This window comes from Patagioenas fasciata, chromosome Z (genome assembly GCF_037038585.1).
Source record: "Patagioenas fasciata isolate bPatFas1 chromosome Z, bPatFas1.hap1, whole genome shotgun sequence".
In the NCBI taxonomy this organism is placed as follows: Eukaryota; Metazoa; Chordata; class Aves; order Columbiformes; family Columbidae; genus Patagioenas; species Patagioenas fasciata.
The window spans coordinates 74,679,477-74,698,143 of NC_092560.1; the positions used below are offsets into that span (position 1 = coordinate 74,679,477).

Sequence of the window (18,667 nt, forward strand, 5' to 3'; positions counted from 1 at the left end):
AAAAATCAAGTTAGTTTTGCTGTTCCACAAGTGCTGAATGCAAACAGGATGGCAGCACTGAGATAAGTCTTAAGAGAGGCAGTACCAAAGGGACTTGTGTTAAGGAAGCAATGTGGCAACATGGGCATGAATAATAGTTCTCTACCAAGAGCTTGGTAGACATCTCACCCTCTGCTGTAGGATAGCAAGACCCTATTAGAACAAGAAGGGATAATAGCAGAACTTTTTTCAGAGAGTGAAACTCTCTGAACTACTCAGAGATATGAAACTCAAGTTGCTGTTTTTGTCTTTGATTGCTAGTACTGGAAAGTCCTAGCTGTAGCTTCAGAGTGAAAAAAAGCAAAACCAAAACGAAACACCAAACCTGTTGAACTCCTTCCTTCCTAGTTTCACAAAGTTAAAACAAATGAGTAATACTATATAGTGAATTAGCTGTATGGAAATTTAAAAAAAAAAAAAAAAACAAACAAACCCAACCAATTAACCAACAACAAACACACATGCACACATACAAAAAACCAACCACACAAAACAACAACAAAAATCAATGTTAACTTTAAAATTTTATAGTTCTCTCCTCAGGACACTTACCTCACACAGTACCCATTCTGTTTTAATAATAGAATCACAGAATTGTTTGGGTTGGAAAATACATTCAAGATTATCAAGTCCAACCATTAGCCTCACACTGCCAAGACCATCACTAAACCATGTCCCTAAGTAGCACATCTACACGTCTTTTAAACCTTTCCAGATGTTGTGACTCAACCGCTTCCCTGGGCAGCCTTTTCCAGTGTCTGACAACCCTTTCTGGGAAGGAATTTTTCCTAACATCCGATCTAAACCTCCACTGGCACAACTTGAGACAATTTCCTCTCATCCTATCACTTGTTTCTGTGGAGAAGAGACCAACACCCTCCATGCTACAACCTCCTTTTAGGCAGTTGTAGAGAGCAATAAGGTCTCCCCTCAGCCTCCTTTTCTCCAGGCTGAACAGCCCCAGTTCGCTCAGCTGCTCCTCATCAGACTTGTGCTCCAGACCCCTCACCAGCTTCATTGCCCTTCTCTGAACTCTCTCCAGCACCTCAATGTCTTTCTTGTAGTGAGGGGCCCAACACTGAACATAGGATTCAAGGTGCAGCCTCACCAGCACTGAGTACAGGGGGACAATCATTGCCCTGGTCCTGCTGGCCAGGGCAGTCAGCATGGCTTTACTAAGGGTAAGTCATGCTTGACCAACCTCATAGCCTTTTATGAGAATGTAACAAGGTGGATGGATGATAGCAGAGCGGTGGATGTGGTCTACCTTACCTTCAGAAAAGCGTTTGACACAGTCTCCCATAGCATCCTAGTTGCTAAGTTGAGGAGGTGTGGTCTAGACAATAGAGTAGTGACATGGATTGCAAACTGGCTTAAGGAGAGCAGCCAGAGAGTGGTAGTCAATGGTGCAGAGTCTAGTTGGAGGCCAGTATCTAGTGGAGTGCCTCAGGGGTCAGTACTGGGGCCAATATTATTCAATATATTCATTAACGATTTAGACGAGGGAGTTGAGTGTACTATCAGCAAGTTTGCTGATGGCACTAAGCTGGGAGGAGTGGCTGACACGCCAGAAGGCTGTGCTGCCATCCAGCGGGACCTGGACACGCTGGAGAGTTGTGGGGGCAATAACCTGATGAAATTTAACAAGGGAAAGTGTAGAGTCCTGCATCTGGGCAGGAACAACCCCAGGTTCCAGTATAGGCTGGGAAATGACCTATTAGAGAGCAGTGTAGGGGAAAGGCACCTGCGGGTCCTGGTGGACAACAGGATGACCATGAGCCAGCACTGCGCCCTTGTGGCCAGGAAGGCCAATGGCATCCTGGGGCGTATAAGAAGGGGGTGGTTAGCAGATCGAGAGAGGTTCTCCTTCCCCTCTACTCCGCTCTGGTGAGACCCCATCTGGAATATTGTGTCCAGTTCTGGGCCTCTTAGTTCCAGAAGGACAGGGAACTGCTGGAGAGAGTCCAACAAAGATGATTAAGGGAGTGGAACATCTCCCTTATGAAGAAAGGCTGAGGGAGCTGGGGCTCTTTAGTTTGAAGAGGAGACTGAGAGGGGACCTTATTGATGTCCATAAGTATATAAAAGGTGAGTGCCATGAGGATGGAGCCAGGCTTTTCTCGGTGGCAAACAATGATAGGACAAGGGGTAATGGGGTCAAGCTGGAACACAAGAGGTTCCACTTAAATTTGAGAAGAAACTTCTTCTCAGTGAGCGTGACGGCCCACTGGAAGAGGCTGCTCAGGGAGGTTGCGGAGTCTCCTTCCCTGGAGACATTCAAAACCCACCTGGACACCTTCCTGTGTGACCTCATCTAGGTGTTCCTGCTCTGGCACGGGGATTGGACTAGATGATCTTCTGAAGTCCCTTCCAATCCCAAACATATTGTGTGATACAAGCCAGGATGCTGTTGGCCTTCTTGGCCACCTGGGCACACACTGGCTCACGTTCAGCCACCTGTCATTCAACACCCCCAGATCCCTCTCTGCCAGGCAATTTTCCAGCCATTCTTCCCCAAGCCTGTAGGGCTGCCTGGGGTTGTCGTGACCCAAGTGCAGGATCCAGCCCTTGGCCTTGTTGAACCTCATACAATTGGCCTCAGCCCAATGATCCAGTTGGTCCAGATCCCTCTGTAGAGCCTTCCTACCCTTGAGCAGATCAACACTCCCACACCACTTGGTGTCATCTGCAAACTTATTGAGAGTGCACTCAATCCCTTCATCTAGATAATTTACAAAGATATTACAGAACTGGCCCCAATACTGATCCCCAGGGAAGACGACTCATGACTGGCCACCAACTGGATTTGACTCTGTTCACCACAATTGTTTGGGCCAGGCCATCCAGCCAGTTTTTCATCCAGTGGAGTACACCCATCCAGGCCCTGAGCTGCCAGCTTCTCTAGGTGAATGCTGTGGGATACGGTGTAAAAGGCTCTACTCAAGTCCAGGTAGACACCTTTCCCTCATCCCCTAAGCAGGTCATCTTGTGCAGAAGGAGATCAGGTTGGTCAAGCAGGATCTGCCTTTCACAAACCCATGCTGACTGAACCTGATTGCTTGGTTGTCCCATATGTGCTGTGAGATGGCACTCAGGATGATCTGTTGCACAACCTTCCCTGGCACCAAGGTCAGGCTGACAGGCCTGTAATTCCCTGGATCCTCCTTCTGGACCTTCTCGTAGATGGATGCCACATTTGCCAACTTCCAGTTAACTGGGACCTCCCCAGTCAGCCAGGACTGCTGATAAATGACGTGAAGTGGCTTGGTCATCACCTCTGCCAGCTCCCTTAGTACCCTTGGGTAGATCCCATGCAGTCCCATAGACTTGTGAATGTATTCCAGTTAGAAAATAAAGAGACATGGTACTACGTAAGGAAAAAGAAAAAAACATCAAACTACTAAAAAGTCATTTCCCTCCTTGGAGTTGACATAATATTTTGTTCAAACAGATGTTTCTCCCTTTGAACAGACAAACCAAACCGCTATTGCTGTAGAGCTTCCACATTATTAAATGTTGATGTTAAGACTTTAATGTTAAATGTTCAAGAATACCACCTGATCTATATTTCTTCTTAAACTGGTCTTTCACCCTAGTAAACTGAACTCTAGTGCATTACCAGTGATTGATGACCCAGAACGCTGACTGAAGCCCTCTGGAGATTTTCACTGTGCTTCAGCAGCAGAGGTGCTGCCTGAGGTTTTCACTGGAGCATCTCAAAGCAATCAGGCTACCCACTCCCTGAAGGCCAAGGCACGCACTGTTTCACCTGCATAATCTCTTAGGATTCAGAATAGAAATGTGAATGCTGTTTGATAAGCACAAATTTATGTTACCTACCAGTTTATTTCAGATAATTCAGTAGATTAACTTTTCTGTGAGACTGATGAGAAAGAGAGAGGCAGGATTTTAAACACATCCCTTGATCTACCTACTGTCACTTTCTTAGCAGAAAAGGGACAACAACTGTCAAACTATTTTTGTAGAAAACTCAAGGATATGAAAGGTTAATATATGTCAAGGCAGGAAGATGACTGTGGCCCCATAGCACTAGCTTAAAACACAGTGCTATGACCATATTACTCCAAAACATCTGTTTTGATTTACAGACCCAGAAGCAAGAACAGGTACCCATATATGTATACAAGTAGATGTGGAAACACTGATTTAGAAAGACAGTTGGGTACAATTATTTAATGAGGGAAAGCAAGTCAGGTTCACTTCTGCTTGTCCTTAAATTAATAATCTGAGGAACAAAAAAATGTAGAAAAGCAGGACACTTCTAAGCTAAGTTTGGGGAAAGTCTTGATACATACTTTTTTTATATACAAATCCTTAGTGTGCATACCTATTTTTTGCAATATCTGTATTAAGATTAGGACATCTGACAAAGCATTCCTAATATCACAAGTACAGTGTGTAGTCCCTCTAAATGCAATTCTCCTACTACACGTCCTTGAACATTTCCTAAGATTGTGTCGGCTGCTACCAAGAGGGGTGGTTGTCCTGCCACTCAGGTGGGTCAGGCTTTCAGCTGCCTGTAGAGGAGAACAAAGGGGAAGTTCACTGTTAATCCAAGAAACCTGCTCTTGCTATTTTCTTGTATCCTGGCTGCCAGAGTCAGGTATTCTCTGTCAGCCTTAAAATCACATAATACATGGAAATGCACAGGTCCACATCATAATTTTTATGTTTTGCCCTCTTCCTTCAGCCCCTTCTACCTCTGGAAAATAGATGCCTACCTGATTGCAGCTGTGAGACTCCGATACCAGTCATCAATATCTTCTTGGTCGCTGGACATCAACAACAGTGTCTTGTGTGGAAAGGAGAGCTGAAAGGCAAACAGTATCTGGTCCACTCTGTGGCATTCCTTACCAAAACAGCAACTCCAACAAAAGGAGAGCTGCCACCACTGAACTGAACTCAGCCCTGTGTGCTGCCTCCCACCATTTTCTTTCCCAGATAGAAAAATTCAGCATTAGTACTGAGAGAGGCCAGAGGCTGGACAGTACAGAGCAAGCAACAGTCTTGTCCATTCCTTCCAGCCACAGATGAAAGCTCACTTGGACTTAATGTGGTGTTTGGAAGTGGGCAATTAGAGTTCTCAGCAGCTTCTAATTCAGTTTTCTCCCATATTCCAAGCTGCCTCTAGGGGTCCTTCCACTACCATCATCTACAGATCACAGCTTGCCCAAAGAGTCTTCCCGGCCACAGCTCACCAGGAATGAGCTGACGCAGCCCACAGCTGCTGCAGCCTAGGAAGACCTGAACTTGAACCCCTACCTAAGGCATCAGTCCAAGAAGAAAAAGGTTGCCTTAACTCAGACTAGTTCATTGCCTTTACTGTTGTCAACACTCTCTTCATCTCTGCCCCGCTGCTGCTGAGGCAGCTAGAGACCTGCTTCACAAGTCTTACCCCACTGATGTGTCTGCTGGCAGGAATAGGAAGACTTACACTGAGGAGCCCTCCCTGGCTCTTTGTGTGGCCGAACACCTTATCCACTATGCACTGGTGAAGCGGGTAGACAGCCTGGCACACCAATTTTTTTGAGTTCAGCAGGTGCAGTGGGTGGCAGGGCTTTGTGGCAATAAAGATATCAGAAAAGAGGAAGAACATCCTGTGCTTCAGTTCTTCTCCCTTTGAAGGCACCACCAGAAGCCAGCCTTCCCGGATATACCACCGCCCTAGGCATGCAAGGGAAACAGAGACAGTTGTCAGATCATCATTGGCAACAAAATTGACATAATGAGACAAACAGGAATACTGCAAGCCACTCTTGTAGGTTACCAGGGGGCAAAACATCAGCTCCAGCCACTACCCTGTTCCCCCCAAAATAGCACCTACTCTGAAAATAAGCCCTAGCATGATTTTTCAGGATGTTTGAGGATGCTCGAAATATAAGCCCTACAACAAAAAAAGCCCTAGTTACAGTCCATTTTAAAAGTCCATTTAAATAGTGTCCAAGCAGCTATACATATAAAAGTAATACTAAAGTAAATAAGTAAATAAATACAAAAAGTAATAAGTTTTGAAGCAAAGATTAATATAAGACCCTGTCTTATTTTTGGGGAAACAGGGTAAAAGGCACTGAGTATCAACTGGGTCCAGCTCACCAGCACTGATAGTGCCCATGCAGAAGCAGTAATCAGCCCAAAACTTTTAGTATGTGAAGAGCAGGCTGAAGTTGTTATAGATCTACTGTGTTAAGAGGATATTATTATATGCAAGTCCTTTTAAAGAGACCAGAACAAATGCACAATTTGAAAATGGTATACATAGCTTTAAATTAATATAAGCCTTCAGAAAATGCACTATGAACTATCTTAAATGGTGCTGCTGCGTTGTTTGTCATTCGTGGTGAATAGAAGTTAGCCTAAGCTTTGAATGTTTATTATTTTCCCCTGTTTTATTTGCTTGTGTGTTCCAATTAAGAAAAACAAACACACACATTTCACAGTTCATCTAACAGTATATGGACTTCCAGTAGTTAACAGATTACAGAATGGAGATTACTGTTCTAATGAGAAGATAGCAAAGGAGATATAAAACAACATATCAAAAGGAAGGCCTGAATAGTCAACCTTATCAACCTTTGCTTACAGAATAGGGTCCAGTATTACCTACCCGTGAAGTGAATTGCAACAGAACAAGTGGCACAGAAATCAGCAGGGAAAAATAAAAACAATCTGACAAACGTAGCTGCAAGCAGCAATTAAAAAATGGCACCTACACAAAATGGAATAATTAAAGCAGTCCCTCTAACTAGAAGGATTATTGTACAAGATAGCCATCAACTCATGGGAATTATGAGGACAACTGAAGTAAGTTTATTTACATAAATTTAAAGGCATAGTAAGGTACTGCCCTCTGGCCTGATCTGAGAAACACCTGCCAGAGAATTTCAGCCACTGTTCTTTGTGCCCTGGCTTCCTGCTGAGCTAATATGTATGTTTTAAAAACACCACAACTTTAATTACGGATTGTGTCTTACTTAGTATGCTACATTCACAAAACATAGAGGTAAGTGAATTCCTGCTTAGCTTACTCCACAGGAGCAACTCCTCTTATCTGAATAAAGAACTGAGAAAGAGAAAGGTGAGGTGCAGGAATCAGTCCAACTTTAAAAAACAAATGGAAGGGAGGTGCCAGCAGCATGGGGCTGGACTGGGAACTATTTCCCTCAGGCTAAGCTGTGATCAGGCTCCCCGGCATAATGTTTGAACTGGACCATGCTGGAAGTCTTGGGATATAGGTCTGTGTTCAGGATTTCGTGGGGCATATGATTTAGGAAATTTTTTGAGGGCAAGGAAATATCCCTAGGAAAGATAGAGATGACAGAACAGTGTGCTATGTTAAGGAGGTAGTTCTGGCTAAAATGGCACTTGCCCTGTATATGGAAGGCAACAAGAAAAGCAGGGTCTCTTGGAGCAGCTCATCTCAGAGACACTGCCAAACGTGACATACCCAACCCCAAAACTGCCCATTTTCCCTGAATCTATAGCATTATGTTTGTCACCTCCTCCCTTCTAGTAACAGGACACAGTCTTAACAGTTCTGCAAAAGCTCTCTTATTTCTAGAAAGGTGGACCAAAACTAGCAAGCCCCAGCTGTCTGTTACTTTTCTGCTTCTCACATGCAGTAGTACCTATTTTCTCCAGGTAATGGAAAATACAACCATCATAATTCTCTGTCCTAGAAAATGGAAAGGTGTCTGTAGACCTGCAACACTTTTCCAACTACACGTCTCAGAATATTTGGAGATAAACAAAAAGGTGGACCCTACACTTTTAAACAACAGCAACCTCTGGTCTCGCTATACTATTGTTTGTTTGGGGTTTTTCTTTGGCATGGGGTTATCTTATTAGTTCTGTCATTCAGGATAACCTATTTACTTTTTTTACTTATGCACTACCCCAATGTGTCCAGGGACCCCCACACATGCTCATGCTCAATATAAGCAGAGCACACCTGTGTTAGCTCCGTTTCTGCTAACATCACCGAAAGGATTCTAAGGATGGGAAAGAGAAGTGTAAATTAATCTGCCCCTTAACTGAGCATTTTCAAGAATGATAACCTCTGATAAATAACCTCTTTTTCTACCTGTGCTGGTTTGGCTGGGAAAGAGTTAACTTTCTTCATAGCAGCTGGTATGGGGCTATGTTTATGATTAGTGCCAAAACCAGCACTGACAATACAGGGATGTTTTAGTTACTGCTGAGCAGTGCTTACATAGCATTCTCTTCTGCTTCTCACACCACCCCACTAGCAAGTGGGTTGGGAGTACACAAGAAGATGGGAGGCAGCACAGCCAGGACAGCTGACCCCAGGTCAGGGATATTCCACACCGTATCATATCACACTCAGCTGGCAGGAGAAAGAAGGGATGTTTGGAGTGATGGTGTTTGTCTTCCTAAGTAACTGTTGTGCGTGATGGAGACCAGCTTTCCTGGAGATGGCTCTAAACATTTTCCCAACAATGGGAAGCACTGAATGAATTCCTGATTTTGTTTTGTTTGCTTTTGTTTTATCTGCTACAGGTTCCTCATGTACAGGGTGCGAGCAGAAGTCTATGAAGCTTGTAGCTTAAGGTAAAAAACAATACAGTCCTTCAGCCCTTGACACTCAGAAATCTATGGTTTCTGCAATAGAGTAGGGACAACACCGTTACTTATGCTGTTCCAAAATTATTTATTGTCTTTCTTTCTTACCCAGGACATACACTCCTGACCTCCTTGGGTTCCCACCACTAGCTTTCCAACTACATGTCATCAGCTCCTCCTATCTGAATGTCAAGCAATTAACCTGCTCTTTATCCTCACTAAAACATTCTAAATTAAATGAGACTGACCTGGAGTCAACACCTGGGTCTTCTGTCCTTTGAGCAGTTTCTGAACCCGAAGTAGCTGCAAGGAGTTCTCTCTCTTACGAATGATGTCTTGGACCCACCAAGATACCTTGGAAACTGATTTTACAGCCTCTGAAATTAGATTAGCATGTTCTGAGGTTAACACAAATGAGTATATATTACATCTTATCTATCTTGCTGTGAAAATGTAAGATGAAATTAGAAGGAAATGTTTTAAAACAGGTATCAACAACAGTAATTTCAGCAGGAGATTGGACTAGATGGCCTCCAGAGGCCTCTCTCCAACCAACACTTCTGCAGTTCTCAAAAACTTTTATTTGCCAACAAAACATTAGAGGAATAATTTCCTGTATTTGAAAGCAAAAACAGGAAAAATGCCCCACAAGTGGCGTTAACTGCTAGTAAATATGGAATGAAGGACATAAATTATCCTAGAAAACTGAGGCATGCGACCAATAGAGTCACAGTATGGTTTGGGTTGGAAGGAACCTTTAAAGATCATCTAGTTCAAATCCCCCCACCATGGGGAGAAATATTTTTTACTAGATAAGATTGCTCAAAGCCCTGTCCAGCCTGACCTTGAATACTTCAGGGATGGGTATCCACAACTCTGGTCAACCTGTTCCAGTGTCTCACCACCCTCATCGTAAAAAACAGAGCTGCTATTTCTCTGACCTAACCCCAAGGACACTTTCCCGGTCAGTCACTCTACATTTTTATTCCCAGTGTGTTCTCCGACACATCTTGATCAAGATGTTGATGGGAAATAGTTATGCATCAGAACCCGAGGGAAAATGAGATTCTTCTTTCTGTCAAAGTAGACAGAAGACAAGAATACAAACATTATTAGCAAGTAGGCTAACATTGATCAAAATACCAGCATCTACTGGCAGAATCATACTTGCAAGTTTCTGGCACTCAGCACTGTCTGGGCTGGTGTTCTCCAGCAGGTCTCTGAAGAAATGCTTGTACCTAAGGCAAAGAGAGAAGATTCATTTCACAAAAAGACACCACGAACAGCAATATCTCCTACTAGTGACAGAACTATTAACAACATCCCACCAGAAGAGGGAGTACTGACCCCTAAGCCTAACCAAGCAGCTTTTGGTCACAATTCTTCAATTACATCGATTTTATCTTCAAATTTATCAACTAAGTTAACCCAAGTATTTTATACATTTTCAAGCCTTTGGCATTTTCTGGGTATCTGATAAAAGCAACCTCACATATTACTTAAGTTCATAAGACTCTCTTAGCTTTCACATAAAAATGCATTCAGTAATAGACAAATTTCTCTTTGAACTATTTTTTTTTTTTAATATCTGAATGGTAGCATTCATACCATACATTTCCTGCCCACACAAGAAAGTAAAGGCATTTCCATAAGACCTAGGAGCTGCTTTTTTCTTTTTTTCCTCTCCAGTACTTTCTGGAAAGGATTAGTTCTCTGCAAATGCATTCTACCAATAAGGTCAAACTATTTTCATTCTGAAAGGACAGAATAAACATCGCATTGAGTAGATTCACAAAATGGCAGAAGTCATATGACCTGCAATATATGAAACAGAGTTTTGGAGAAATTTGAACAAGAAGCTGATTTATGAAAAAAATTAGACCTTCTGTTAAAAAGCCATCATTTTTCCAAGCAGCTGGACAGCAACAAATATACTGTTATTTTACAAATTTAAACGAATGATTAAAAGAATTACAGTAAAAAGAAAGCTTACATTTATACCTGTCAAGCTGATTAAAAAGGCTACATAAAGGCAGCCGAAAGACTGTGGTATGCTCACTCTGAAGTATTTTCAAAGAAGTGAGGCTCTCAATCTCCCAAATTTGCATTAGCATGGATAAGAACATGGTTGAAGAGCAGCTGCTTGACCTATAGCAGCAGTAGCCGGGTTCCCAGCAAACTGCCCGTGCCCGGTATTACACACACACCCTATGCAAGAAAGGGCACTCGCCTGGGGCAGCCAGCCTGGCTCTGCAAAGGGGAGGTGATGCCTCAAGGGGGCACGCAGCAATCCAGGCTGGACCTGTCCAGGCTCAGACAACTGCGATAGGCACCAAACCTGAGGAAAGCATATAGCCCTGATAACCAGAGAGGGGAGAAAAGCTCCCCTGTGCCCGTTAATCTCTCTCCAAAAGCAACCACATACAAGAGAGGGGAGATGCAATGCACTCGCTCAGCAAACTGCACAAAAGCAGAGCGAGACCATCTCTGGCAGAGATCACCACTTTTGCAGCACTTCAGACAGCTTCCTTTTGTTCAGGGTCTAACTTCAGTATCCTACCGAGATAACGGAAAGCCTCCAGTTCTACTGGAGAGCTAGATGAAGGGCTTAGAAGCCAGGGGTAAACACAGCTCCCTCTCTACATCATCTGCCATCCACATACATTGATTCCACCCTACAGACATGTCTTCAGGTCTGTTTCATTGCTGCCTATATGCTCCAATTTTGAGACACATTAAGCAAATTGACCTCCCATAGCACCCAAGACACTTATGTTCATTTTACCTCTCTCCTAGTAACACCTTGAAGATGCAGAATTGCTTACTTACTGGTGCAGCCTCTGCAGGGGCAAAGGAAGCAGATCCTCTAGTTTCCTCCCTTGAAACTGGGGTCGAGACTCCTGGAGTTTCTTAAAACGTCGGAATGACTTATTTTTCCTCAGTTGCTCCTGTGGGCAGCAGAAAAGGCATATAGCTTTGAAACTAGGGAAAGAAATAGATGCTCTAAGCTGCACCAAAGCTTGAAACTCTTAAAACTCTTAAACTTAGAGTTTAGATTCCAGTCCTAAACACAAGCATCAGCAACTTCTTTTGTTGTCATGGGCAGGCAATTCCCTTTCTCCTGACAACCACTTCCTAGCAGGTAATGGAAGTGATATATCCTCTTTATACATTCAGAGCGGTATAAAGCTAGTATACTCAGCAAATCAAAATGAAGAAAAAAAGGAAGGTTGACTCAGGAAAACAAGAAGTTCACCTGTGGCTTTTTGCCACTCAGTTCAAGACAAAGCAATGCAGCCCCCTCATTCCTATCACCTCAAGGCAAGTATCCAAAATGGCTTTTTCTTTTAGGAAATTAAAAGTGTGAAAATATGCATGCAAACAGAACAGAAGGGAAGAATCCCAGTACATCCTGCAGCTGAAAAAAAGCACAGACAAAAACTGGAAGCTGGGTTTTTCAAATTCCAGATACAGCTCTCAGAACGTCAAAATAAAATACATTATTCTGAAATTTCTTGGAAAACACGTTTGTCCTGGTTTTGTTAAAAAACAAGTTTCTCTTTTAGTGAATTTGCCTGTCAGCTAAAGCCTTCATATTAGCTGCATTTTCCTGGAGAACCAGACACATGTTTTGGTAAACATACATAGCAATGGAATGCGAAGTTATTGATAAGCATGGATGGACATCTCGCAAGAGGGAAGAGGAGAAACAAGTCACCAAGAAACTGACCAACGGTGTGTAACATCCCATTCATGTGAATACTTCATATAAAAGTGGGAGATCAAGAGGTTCTCATCCCTTTTCACCTTTTTTCCCTTCTGCTTATGGCCGACATTAGGAGAGGACCTTGCTAGTTGTCCCTGCAAACTGAGGCCTAGAGACAGACTGAATCCAGCTCCGGTTGGCTGCAGAGTCCAATCCAGGATTTTGGGTGCTGGCTCTGCAGTTGTTGAGACTTTCAAGATTGGTTTTGTATATTTTGTATTATTTTCTCTATTCTTATTAGTAGCATTAGTAAAATATCTTTAATTTTTTTCCAACTTTCTTCTCTCTGTCCTTCTTTCCCTCCCGATCGCCTGTCCTTAGCGGGAAGGGGGAGGGAGGGAGAGGCGAAAGGAGGAAGTGGGGGGAGGAGGTTAACAGTACATCTGCCAGGGTTTTATTGTCACCCCGCAATCTAAACCCTCGACAACGTTGTATTTGGAGAGGTAAGCAGGAAGGAAAATTTTTCCTTCTACTATAGGAAAAAGATGGGAAGAAAAAGGAAATCCCATCATTAAGATACAATTAGTGGTAGTAGGAATGACTAGGAGGCCTGATAATTCTCCAGAAAGAGATCAATGTCCCCACCACAAACTCTCCAGACTCGCCAGACAAGGTGGAATGGGAGTAAATAAAGAACTCTGTTTGAAAAAGCTGTGCTTAGCATACAAACACCTGAAACAAGCTTCAGAAATTTGAAGATTTAAGTAAACAGAGAAGTTTTTGGCATCCTATCATGGGAGAAAGACTGAGAAAAGAGTAGCAGCACAGAAAAAGGAAGAAAACTAATCATTCCAGAAACAGAAGAAAAAGGGAAGAATGTAGAAGGAAAGGGAAAAAGAACATGAAAAATAAAGGAGATATTTACCTTCAAGGTTTTGTTTGCCTGCTCCAAATTCTCAGCATATTGGCCATAAAGCTCCAAATTCTGACAGAAGTTTTCCAGTCCTAGTGCTAAATTCCCTCTCTCCAGGTGAAGTGACAACGCCCTGTGCACAAGGAGGAAAAACTCATGAGGGTTACACTACTGATAGCATTTTCACAGCTCCTTCTGCTTCGCTCCTACGCCAACCTCCCTTTGTCAGTCTCCATTTCACATGCAGTTTCTGTGCCTAATACAAGCTTGGTGGTCATAGACTTAGCTACAGAAAATATCCATTAAAAGTACCGCGAAGCAGACTTACTGGGTTTAAACCACTATCCAGTGAGCAACTGGGCACCTGGGTATGTAGGTACAGATCAGTAGTTTCCTGGGTACACCTGCAAGTGCCACCAAGGGTAGCAGTCAACACCTGTTTTACAGGGTGCTAGCTGTATTTCCTGAAATCTTACTTTTTCATCAATATAGCATCCTCCTCACATAATTACAGGAATCACATCAATGTGTTCACTTACTGGCTGGCCGAATATATGGGTTCCAGGGGTCCAAATATGGTTTCCAACACAGCAGATTTCAGCATCCCTTTGGCCTTTAAAATTGTCACAAAGAACTAAATAGGAAATAAAGAGAGAATTTCAAACTGGTAAAATTCATGAGTCACTCAAATGTTATTCACGCCACACAGCAGAAGCAAGAAATTGCAGCCTACACACTCTCCAGCTCCAAAGGACATAAAATATTGTGAAAGCCTACCTAAGATAGCTATCATCAGATATAAACCTTCTTGGTAACTGTGACCATAACTGTACACACATGGAACAGCTCTACACAACTGATAGAGGCTATTTCAGCATTCCTAGATGCATCTGTTTTCCACCATCTTGTTCATAATCTTTGCCTTGTCTGTGCTCCTGTGTTTTATGCATCTCAAGCATCTTAAGGTGAGCTCGTTATACAATCAAAACTTAAAGATTTATATCTGCGTACAGACAAAGCCAAGGGACCAAAACCATTAGCTACCAGGTATTGTAGAGGAGGTAAAGAAAAAAATGCAAAAAAAAACCCCTTTCAGCCCTAGAAGTTGTCCCATGCAGTAGGGATGTATCAAAGCCTTGCTCTTAACCCTTCCCCATGACAATACAAGAACATGCTGCCTGAAGGCACCCACATAACAAAAGGGACCGAAATACTCACTGTGACCACCAAATCCAGCTGCTCAAGGTAGTCGTGTTCAGTTTCCAGCAGCTCCTTGGCTGTCCGGCTGCGCTTTCTCTCCCAGCGAGCCCTCTGCTCTTCCACAGTGTTTGCTCCAGCCATAAACAGCGGGGACGAGTCACTCATGGCAGCCTAAGAGCTGATACACAGAAAGGTGACTGGTCATGAAGAGCCAAGAGAGATGGACACATAACAAAAGAATAACTTATGCCACAGGGTAGGATTCCAACATACAGACTCTACACTTTACTATGAAAGAAAGAAAGTAGCTTGCCAGGAACAGTTATTAACAGTTTCCTTCTGCATTCCTACCCGTGGGTACAGGAGACCGGAGAAACAGTGTTGGAAAGACCAGACCATGAAAGCAGCAGCCGTACATCGTGATGCATCTGTAAGCAAATCTCAATCCCACTCACAAACCACTGCTTCCTGTGCTTTGCCCATTCTTTATGCAAAATTCTCCATAAACTCAGGGAAGTTAGTGGGTGGAAGAGGTACTGTGGGTAGATGTAGAAAACAGCCATAAGATTTGTCTCGAGGTGACGGGGGTGAGTGGGAATAGAGAGAAAGAGAGCACTCTTGGTTGTTTTCCCATGGGGGTTCACAAGAAGCAGGCGGTTTGTACTATCGCTTTCTAACAGTAGTTTGTGGTTTCAGAGATGACAGAGTGAGCAACTGCTGTGAATCACACTGTCCACTTATTAACGAGCTTCGCTGCTGCTCTTATCTTCTGCAAGAGCACCATTGTTCTGCCAGAGAGGAAAATGCTCCCTCTTTTGTCATCCTCTCTCAGAGAAAGAGGCACATATCAGCGGAACACCAGTTAAATATTGCTCTGCATTTTGACCACATCTGCCGTAGTTTGTCTAGAAGCTCAGCTAGTTCCACAAGAATTCTGGCTCCCACACAGGCGAACTATACTAATACAGAAAGATATGTCACTGCAGAGAAGTGAATTTGCCAAATACAGCCTTCCAGAGACATTTCCAATATCCAAATCAGTGTCTAAAAAAAAGTTTCACATCCAATAAGTACCAAGACTTATTCAATGAGTTAGCAAAAGTACAGATAGTGGAGGAACATGTGTAGTATTTTATAGCAGCAGGAGCTTCTCCAGAGGTTTATCCCCATATTCACTCAGGACATAACAGGCCTAGCCAAGGCCAGGTCTTGGGCAGACAGGGCAGACCTGAAACACCTGTGGATGGAGAGGCAGCACTGCAGGAAATAATACCAGGCAAGGGCTTAGCATTAGTGTGCAGCTGCAAAATACCCACTAATAATAGACTAAAAAGCTAAATTCACATGGAATCTTTAGCCAGTGTAGGTTGCAGTCATGACTGTCATTTTGCAGCTCAATTTCTTCTAACAAATAACGGAAAAAAAAAAAAAAATTACACCATGTTTGACCCTCTCCTGCACACATAAAGGTGTGCAAATGCTCCATAGAATCATTTTGGTTGGAAAAGACCCTCAAGATCATTGAGCCCAACCACAACCTAACACTGGCAAATAATCCATGTCCTAAGAACCTCATCTATGCATCGTTTAAACCCCTCCAGGGATGGTGACTCCACCACTTCCCTGGGCAGCCTGTTCCAGTGCCTGACAACCCTTCCTGACAACCCTTTTTTTCCTAATATCCAACCTAAACCTCCCCAGGTACAACTTGAGGCCATTCCCTCTCACCCTATCACTTGCTACTTGGGAGAAGAGACTGATCCCCATCTCACTACAACCTCCTTTCAGGTAGTTGTAGACAGCAATAAAGTCTCCCCTCACCCTCCTTTACTCCAGGCTAAACAACCCCAGTTCCATCAACCGCTCATCAGACTTGTGCTCCCTACAGTAATTTAAAGTCCTTAGCCACAGAGATACTCAAACAGACACAGAGATACTCAAATTATTCCAAAATATGTTACATTTCACTGTCTCAGTTCGGTAGGCAAGAGTTGTCTGCAGCCCATGCAGAGAATAGAAAATACTTCACCTAAAGATGATGGGAGTGCTCTGGCTTGGTTGTCTCGGAACAGAAACCCCAAAACACTTTCTGTACAGCCAACGGCCTTATCGTGCCCATTAGCAATATTCCCTGAAACGTTTCTAAATTTCCCATTTTGAAAATCCTCCAAAAACCTTCCTCTATTACCCCAGCACCGTCACTCCGGATGTCTCAGAAGCCTTAATCGCCTCCCGGGCCAGCTCCAAGAGCCGCACAGCTCCAGTGGCCGCGGTGGAGGGGGCCGCGGGCAGGCTCAGCCCCGGACCGCTCGGGGCGGCTCTGACCCGCTCCCCTTACTCCTGCCCGCGGTGAGCCGGTCAGCCCCGCAGCAGGGCGGCTTCACACCTGGGGGCGGCTCGCCGCTGCTCGGGGGCGCCCCCCAGGGCCACCAGACCCCGGGCAGGACCTCCAGGAGCGCAGCCACCCCACCCGCTTCCCCCGGGCATCCCGAGCTGGGCGCTAAAGCATCCCCCTCACACCTCACAGCACCCACCAGACCCACAGCGAGACCCACCACGGGCCCCTGTGGGGCCACGCCGCCCGTTACCTGGTGTCCCCGCCGCCGCCCCGCGTTCAAACGGCGGCCCCGCCCCGGCGGGCGGTCCTGGGGCGGAGCAGGAGCGGGGCTGGGCTGAGCTGGGCTGGACCGGGGCGGACAGGCGGGGTGGTGCTGCTGCAGGGGAGCGGTCCGGCATGGTGTCGCTGGGGGAGCCTCGCCCGCCGACCGGGGCGGCCGGGGATCTGGCGGCGCTGGCGGAGCTGGACGAGGCGGCGCTGCTCGGCGGGCTGCGGGAGCGGTTCCTGCGGCAGCTGGTCTACGTGAGTGCCGGGGATCGGGGCGGGGGGCGGCGGTGGGAGCTTGGCTGACGGGCTCTCCCCTCTCCGCCAGACCGACATCGGGGACATCCTCATCGCCATGAACCCCTTCCAGCCGCTGCCGCTGTACGGGCGAGAGGTGAGTCCCCGCGGCCCCCGCCGGCCGGGCCCCGCCGCCCCTCGACCCCTTCCCCACCCCTCCGCCACCACTTCCCCCGCAGGTCGCCGAGCGGTACCGGCACCACCAGACGGGCATGCTGCCGCCCCACATCTTCGCCGTGGCCAGCCGGGCCTACCACGCCATGCTGGGCCGCCGGGGCGGCGGGCCTCAGAACCAGTGCATCGTCATCAGGTGAGGGCTGGGGGGACGGCCAGGGCGGGCTAGGGGCTCCCCGGAGCCGGGCAGAAGTGGGGGGTCCGGGTTGCAGCCAGCAGGCTCTCGCTGCTGAAGTTTCGTTGGAAGCTTTTCTCCAGTGAGTCAGAACCCAGCTGTGCTTGTAACGCATTGCTCTGCCCGACCTGTCTGCTTTCCAGACAGGACAGCGAGCACATCGGGAACAAAGGCATGTGACAAACAAAGCTGGATTTTGGGGAGCAGCTCAGCTGCCGATGGTGGTAACGCACCTAAATGTGTCTGGTTTGCTGCTGAAGGGATATGTCACTGGAAAGATTTATCCAGCCCTGGGGAAAGCCATAGAGTGCTCTTCTTAGGAAAAACAACTCCCACTGCAACTGCTGTAATAAAGGGGACAGCCTTGTTAGTATGGCCTGTTACAGTAGGATAAGGAGTAATGATTTTAAACTAAAACAGGAGATTAGGGCTGGGCATGAGGAAAAAATGTTTTACACTGAGGGTGGTGAACCACTGGCCCAGGTTGCCCAGAGAGGTCATCGATGCCCCATCCCTGGAGACATCCAGGGCCAGGCTGGATGGGGCTCAGAGCAACCTGATCTGGGTTAAGATTTCCCTGCTGATTGCAGGGGGGTTGGACTAAATGACCTTTGAAGGTACCTTCCAACCCAAACTATTCTACGATTCTATAATTAAAAGAACCTGTTTTCCCAAAGTGGAACTTCCCATGCGTAACCAAGGAGCAGGAGAATGAAAAACAGATGTTTTGTGCCCTAAGACCTCTAGGAATCTGATCAGGGAAAATCTTGTTGTTATGGGCAGTTCTTTGCACTAGAAGTGGAAAAAAATCACCTCTTGTGACTGAGGAGCATACCCGTGTCACGAGCATTTCACTCCGTGATGTCACTGTTGTTCTGCTGAAGCTGTGCAGGATAGCAAATAGCATCAACTAGTAGAGAAAAACCTCGAACAGCATCAACTAGCAGAGGGTTTCAAACA

At 45.4% G+C, this 18,667-nt stretch overlaps 2 protein-coding genes across 6 annotated transcripts in view; one reads left to right on the forward strand and one right to left on the reverse strand.

Annotated features, from left to right (window-relative positions):
• Positions 1-3,865: 3,865 nt before the first annotated feature.
• On the reverse strand, positions 3,866-17,107 carry ARHGEF39 (Rho guanine nucleotide exchange factor 39). Of its 5 annotated transcripts, XM_065861145.2 has the most exons (10): positions 17,048-17,107; positions 14,478-14,637; positions 13,799-13,893; positions 13,272-13,392; positions 11,470-11,588; positions 9,808-9,878; positions 8,889-9,017; positions 5,495-5,724; positions 4,782-4,870; positions 3,866-4,577 (listed from the first exon to the last, which is right to left on the reverse strand). In XM_065861145.2, the coding sequence occupies exons 2-10, from the start codon at positions 14,622-14,624 to the stop codon at positions 4,562-4,564; spliced, it is 1,017 nt and encodes a 338-aa protein (XP_065717217.1). In that variant the 5' UTR covers positions 14,625-14,637; positions 17,048-17,107; the 3' UTR covers positions 3,866-4,561. The 5 variants fall into 5 exon arrangements, with proteins under 5 accessions (XP_065717217.1, XP_071658737.1, XP_071658736.1 ...); XM_071802636.1 differs by lacking the exons at positions 3,866-4,577; positions 4,782-4,870; positions 17,048-17,107 and adding an exon at positions 16,994-17,017 and having other exon boundaries at positions 5,307-5,724; XM_071802635.1 differs by lacking the exons at positions 3,866-4,577; positions 4,782-4,870; positions 17,048-17,107 and adding an exon at positions 16,489-16,531 and having other exon boundaries at positions 5,307-5,724.
• A 52-nt stretch (positions 17,108-17,159) lies between these two features.
• LOC136115017 (myosin-IIIb-like) overlaps positions 17,160-18,667 on the forward strand; it is a 28,170-nt gene continuing 26,662 nt past the window's right edge. The window contains exons 1-3 of the mRNA XM_065860821.2: positions 17,160-17,319; positions 17,390-17,455; positions 17,538-17,668. Of these exons, the coding sequence (XP_065716893.1) occupies positions 17,194-17,319; positions 17,390-17,455; positions 17,538-17,668 (323 nt within the window). The 5' untranslated portion in view covers positions 17,160-17,193. The remainder of the gene's footprint in view (positions 17,320-17,389; positions 17,456-17,537; positions 17,669-18,667) is intronic.

Bases quoted from the DNA above. Each gene is read 5' to 3' on its own strand.
- ARHGEF39 (XM_071802636.1), bottom strand. From the start codon at position 14,624: ATGAGTGACTCGTCCCCGCTGTTTATGGCTGGAGCAAACACTGTGGAA. The intron at 11,589-13,271 runs GTAAATATCTCC...TGCTGCCCACAG, and splicing joins AGGCAAACAAAACCTTGAAG to GAGCAACTGAGGAAAAATAA. The intron at 9,018-9,807 runs GTATGATTCTGC...ATCTAATTTCAG, and splicing joins TGAGTGCCAGAAACTTGCAA to AGGCTGTAAAATCAGTTTCC.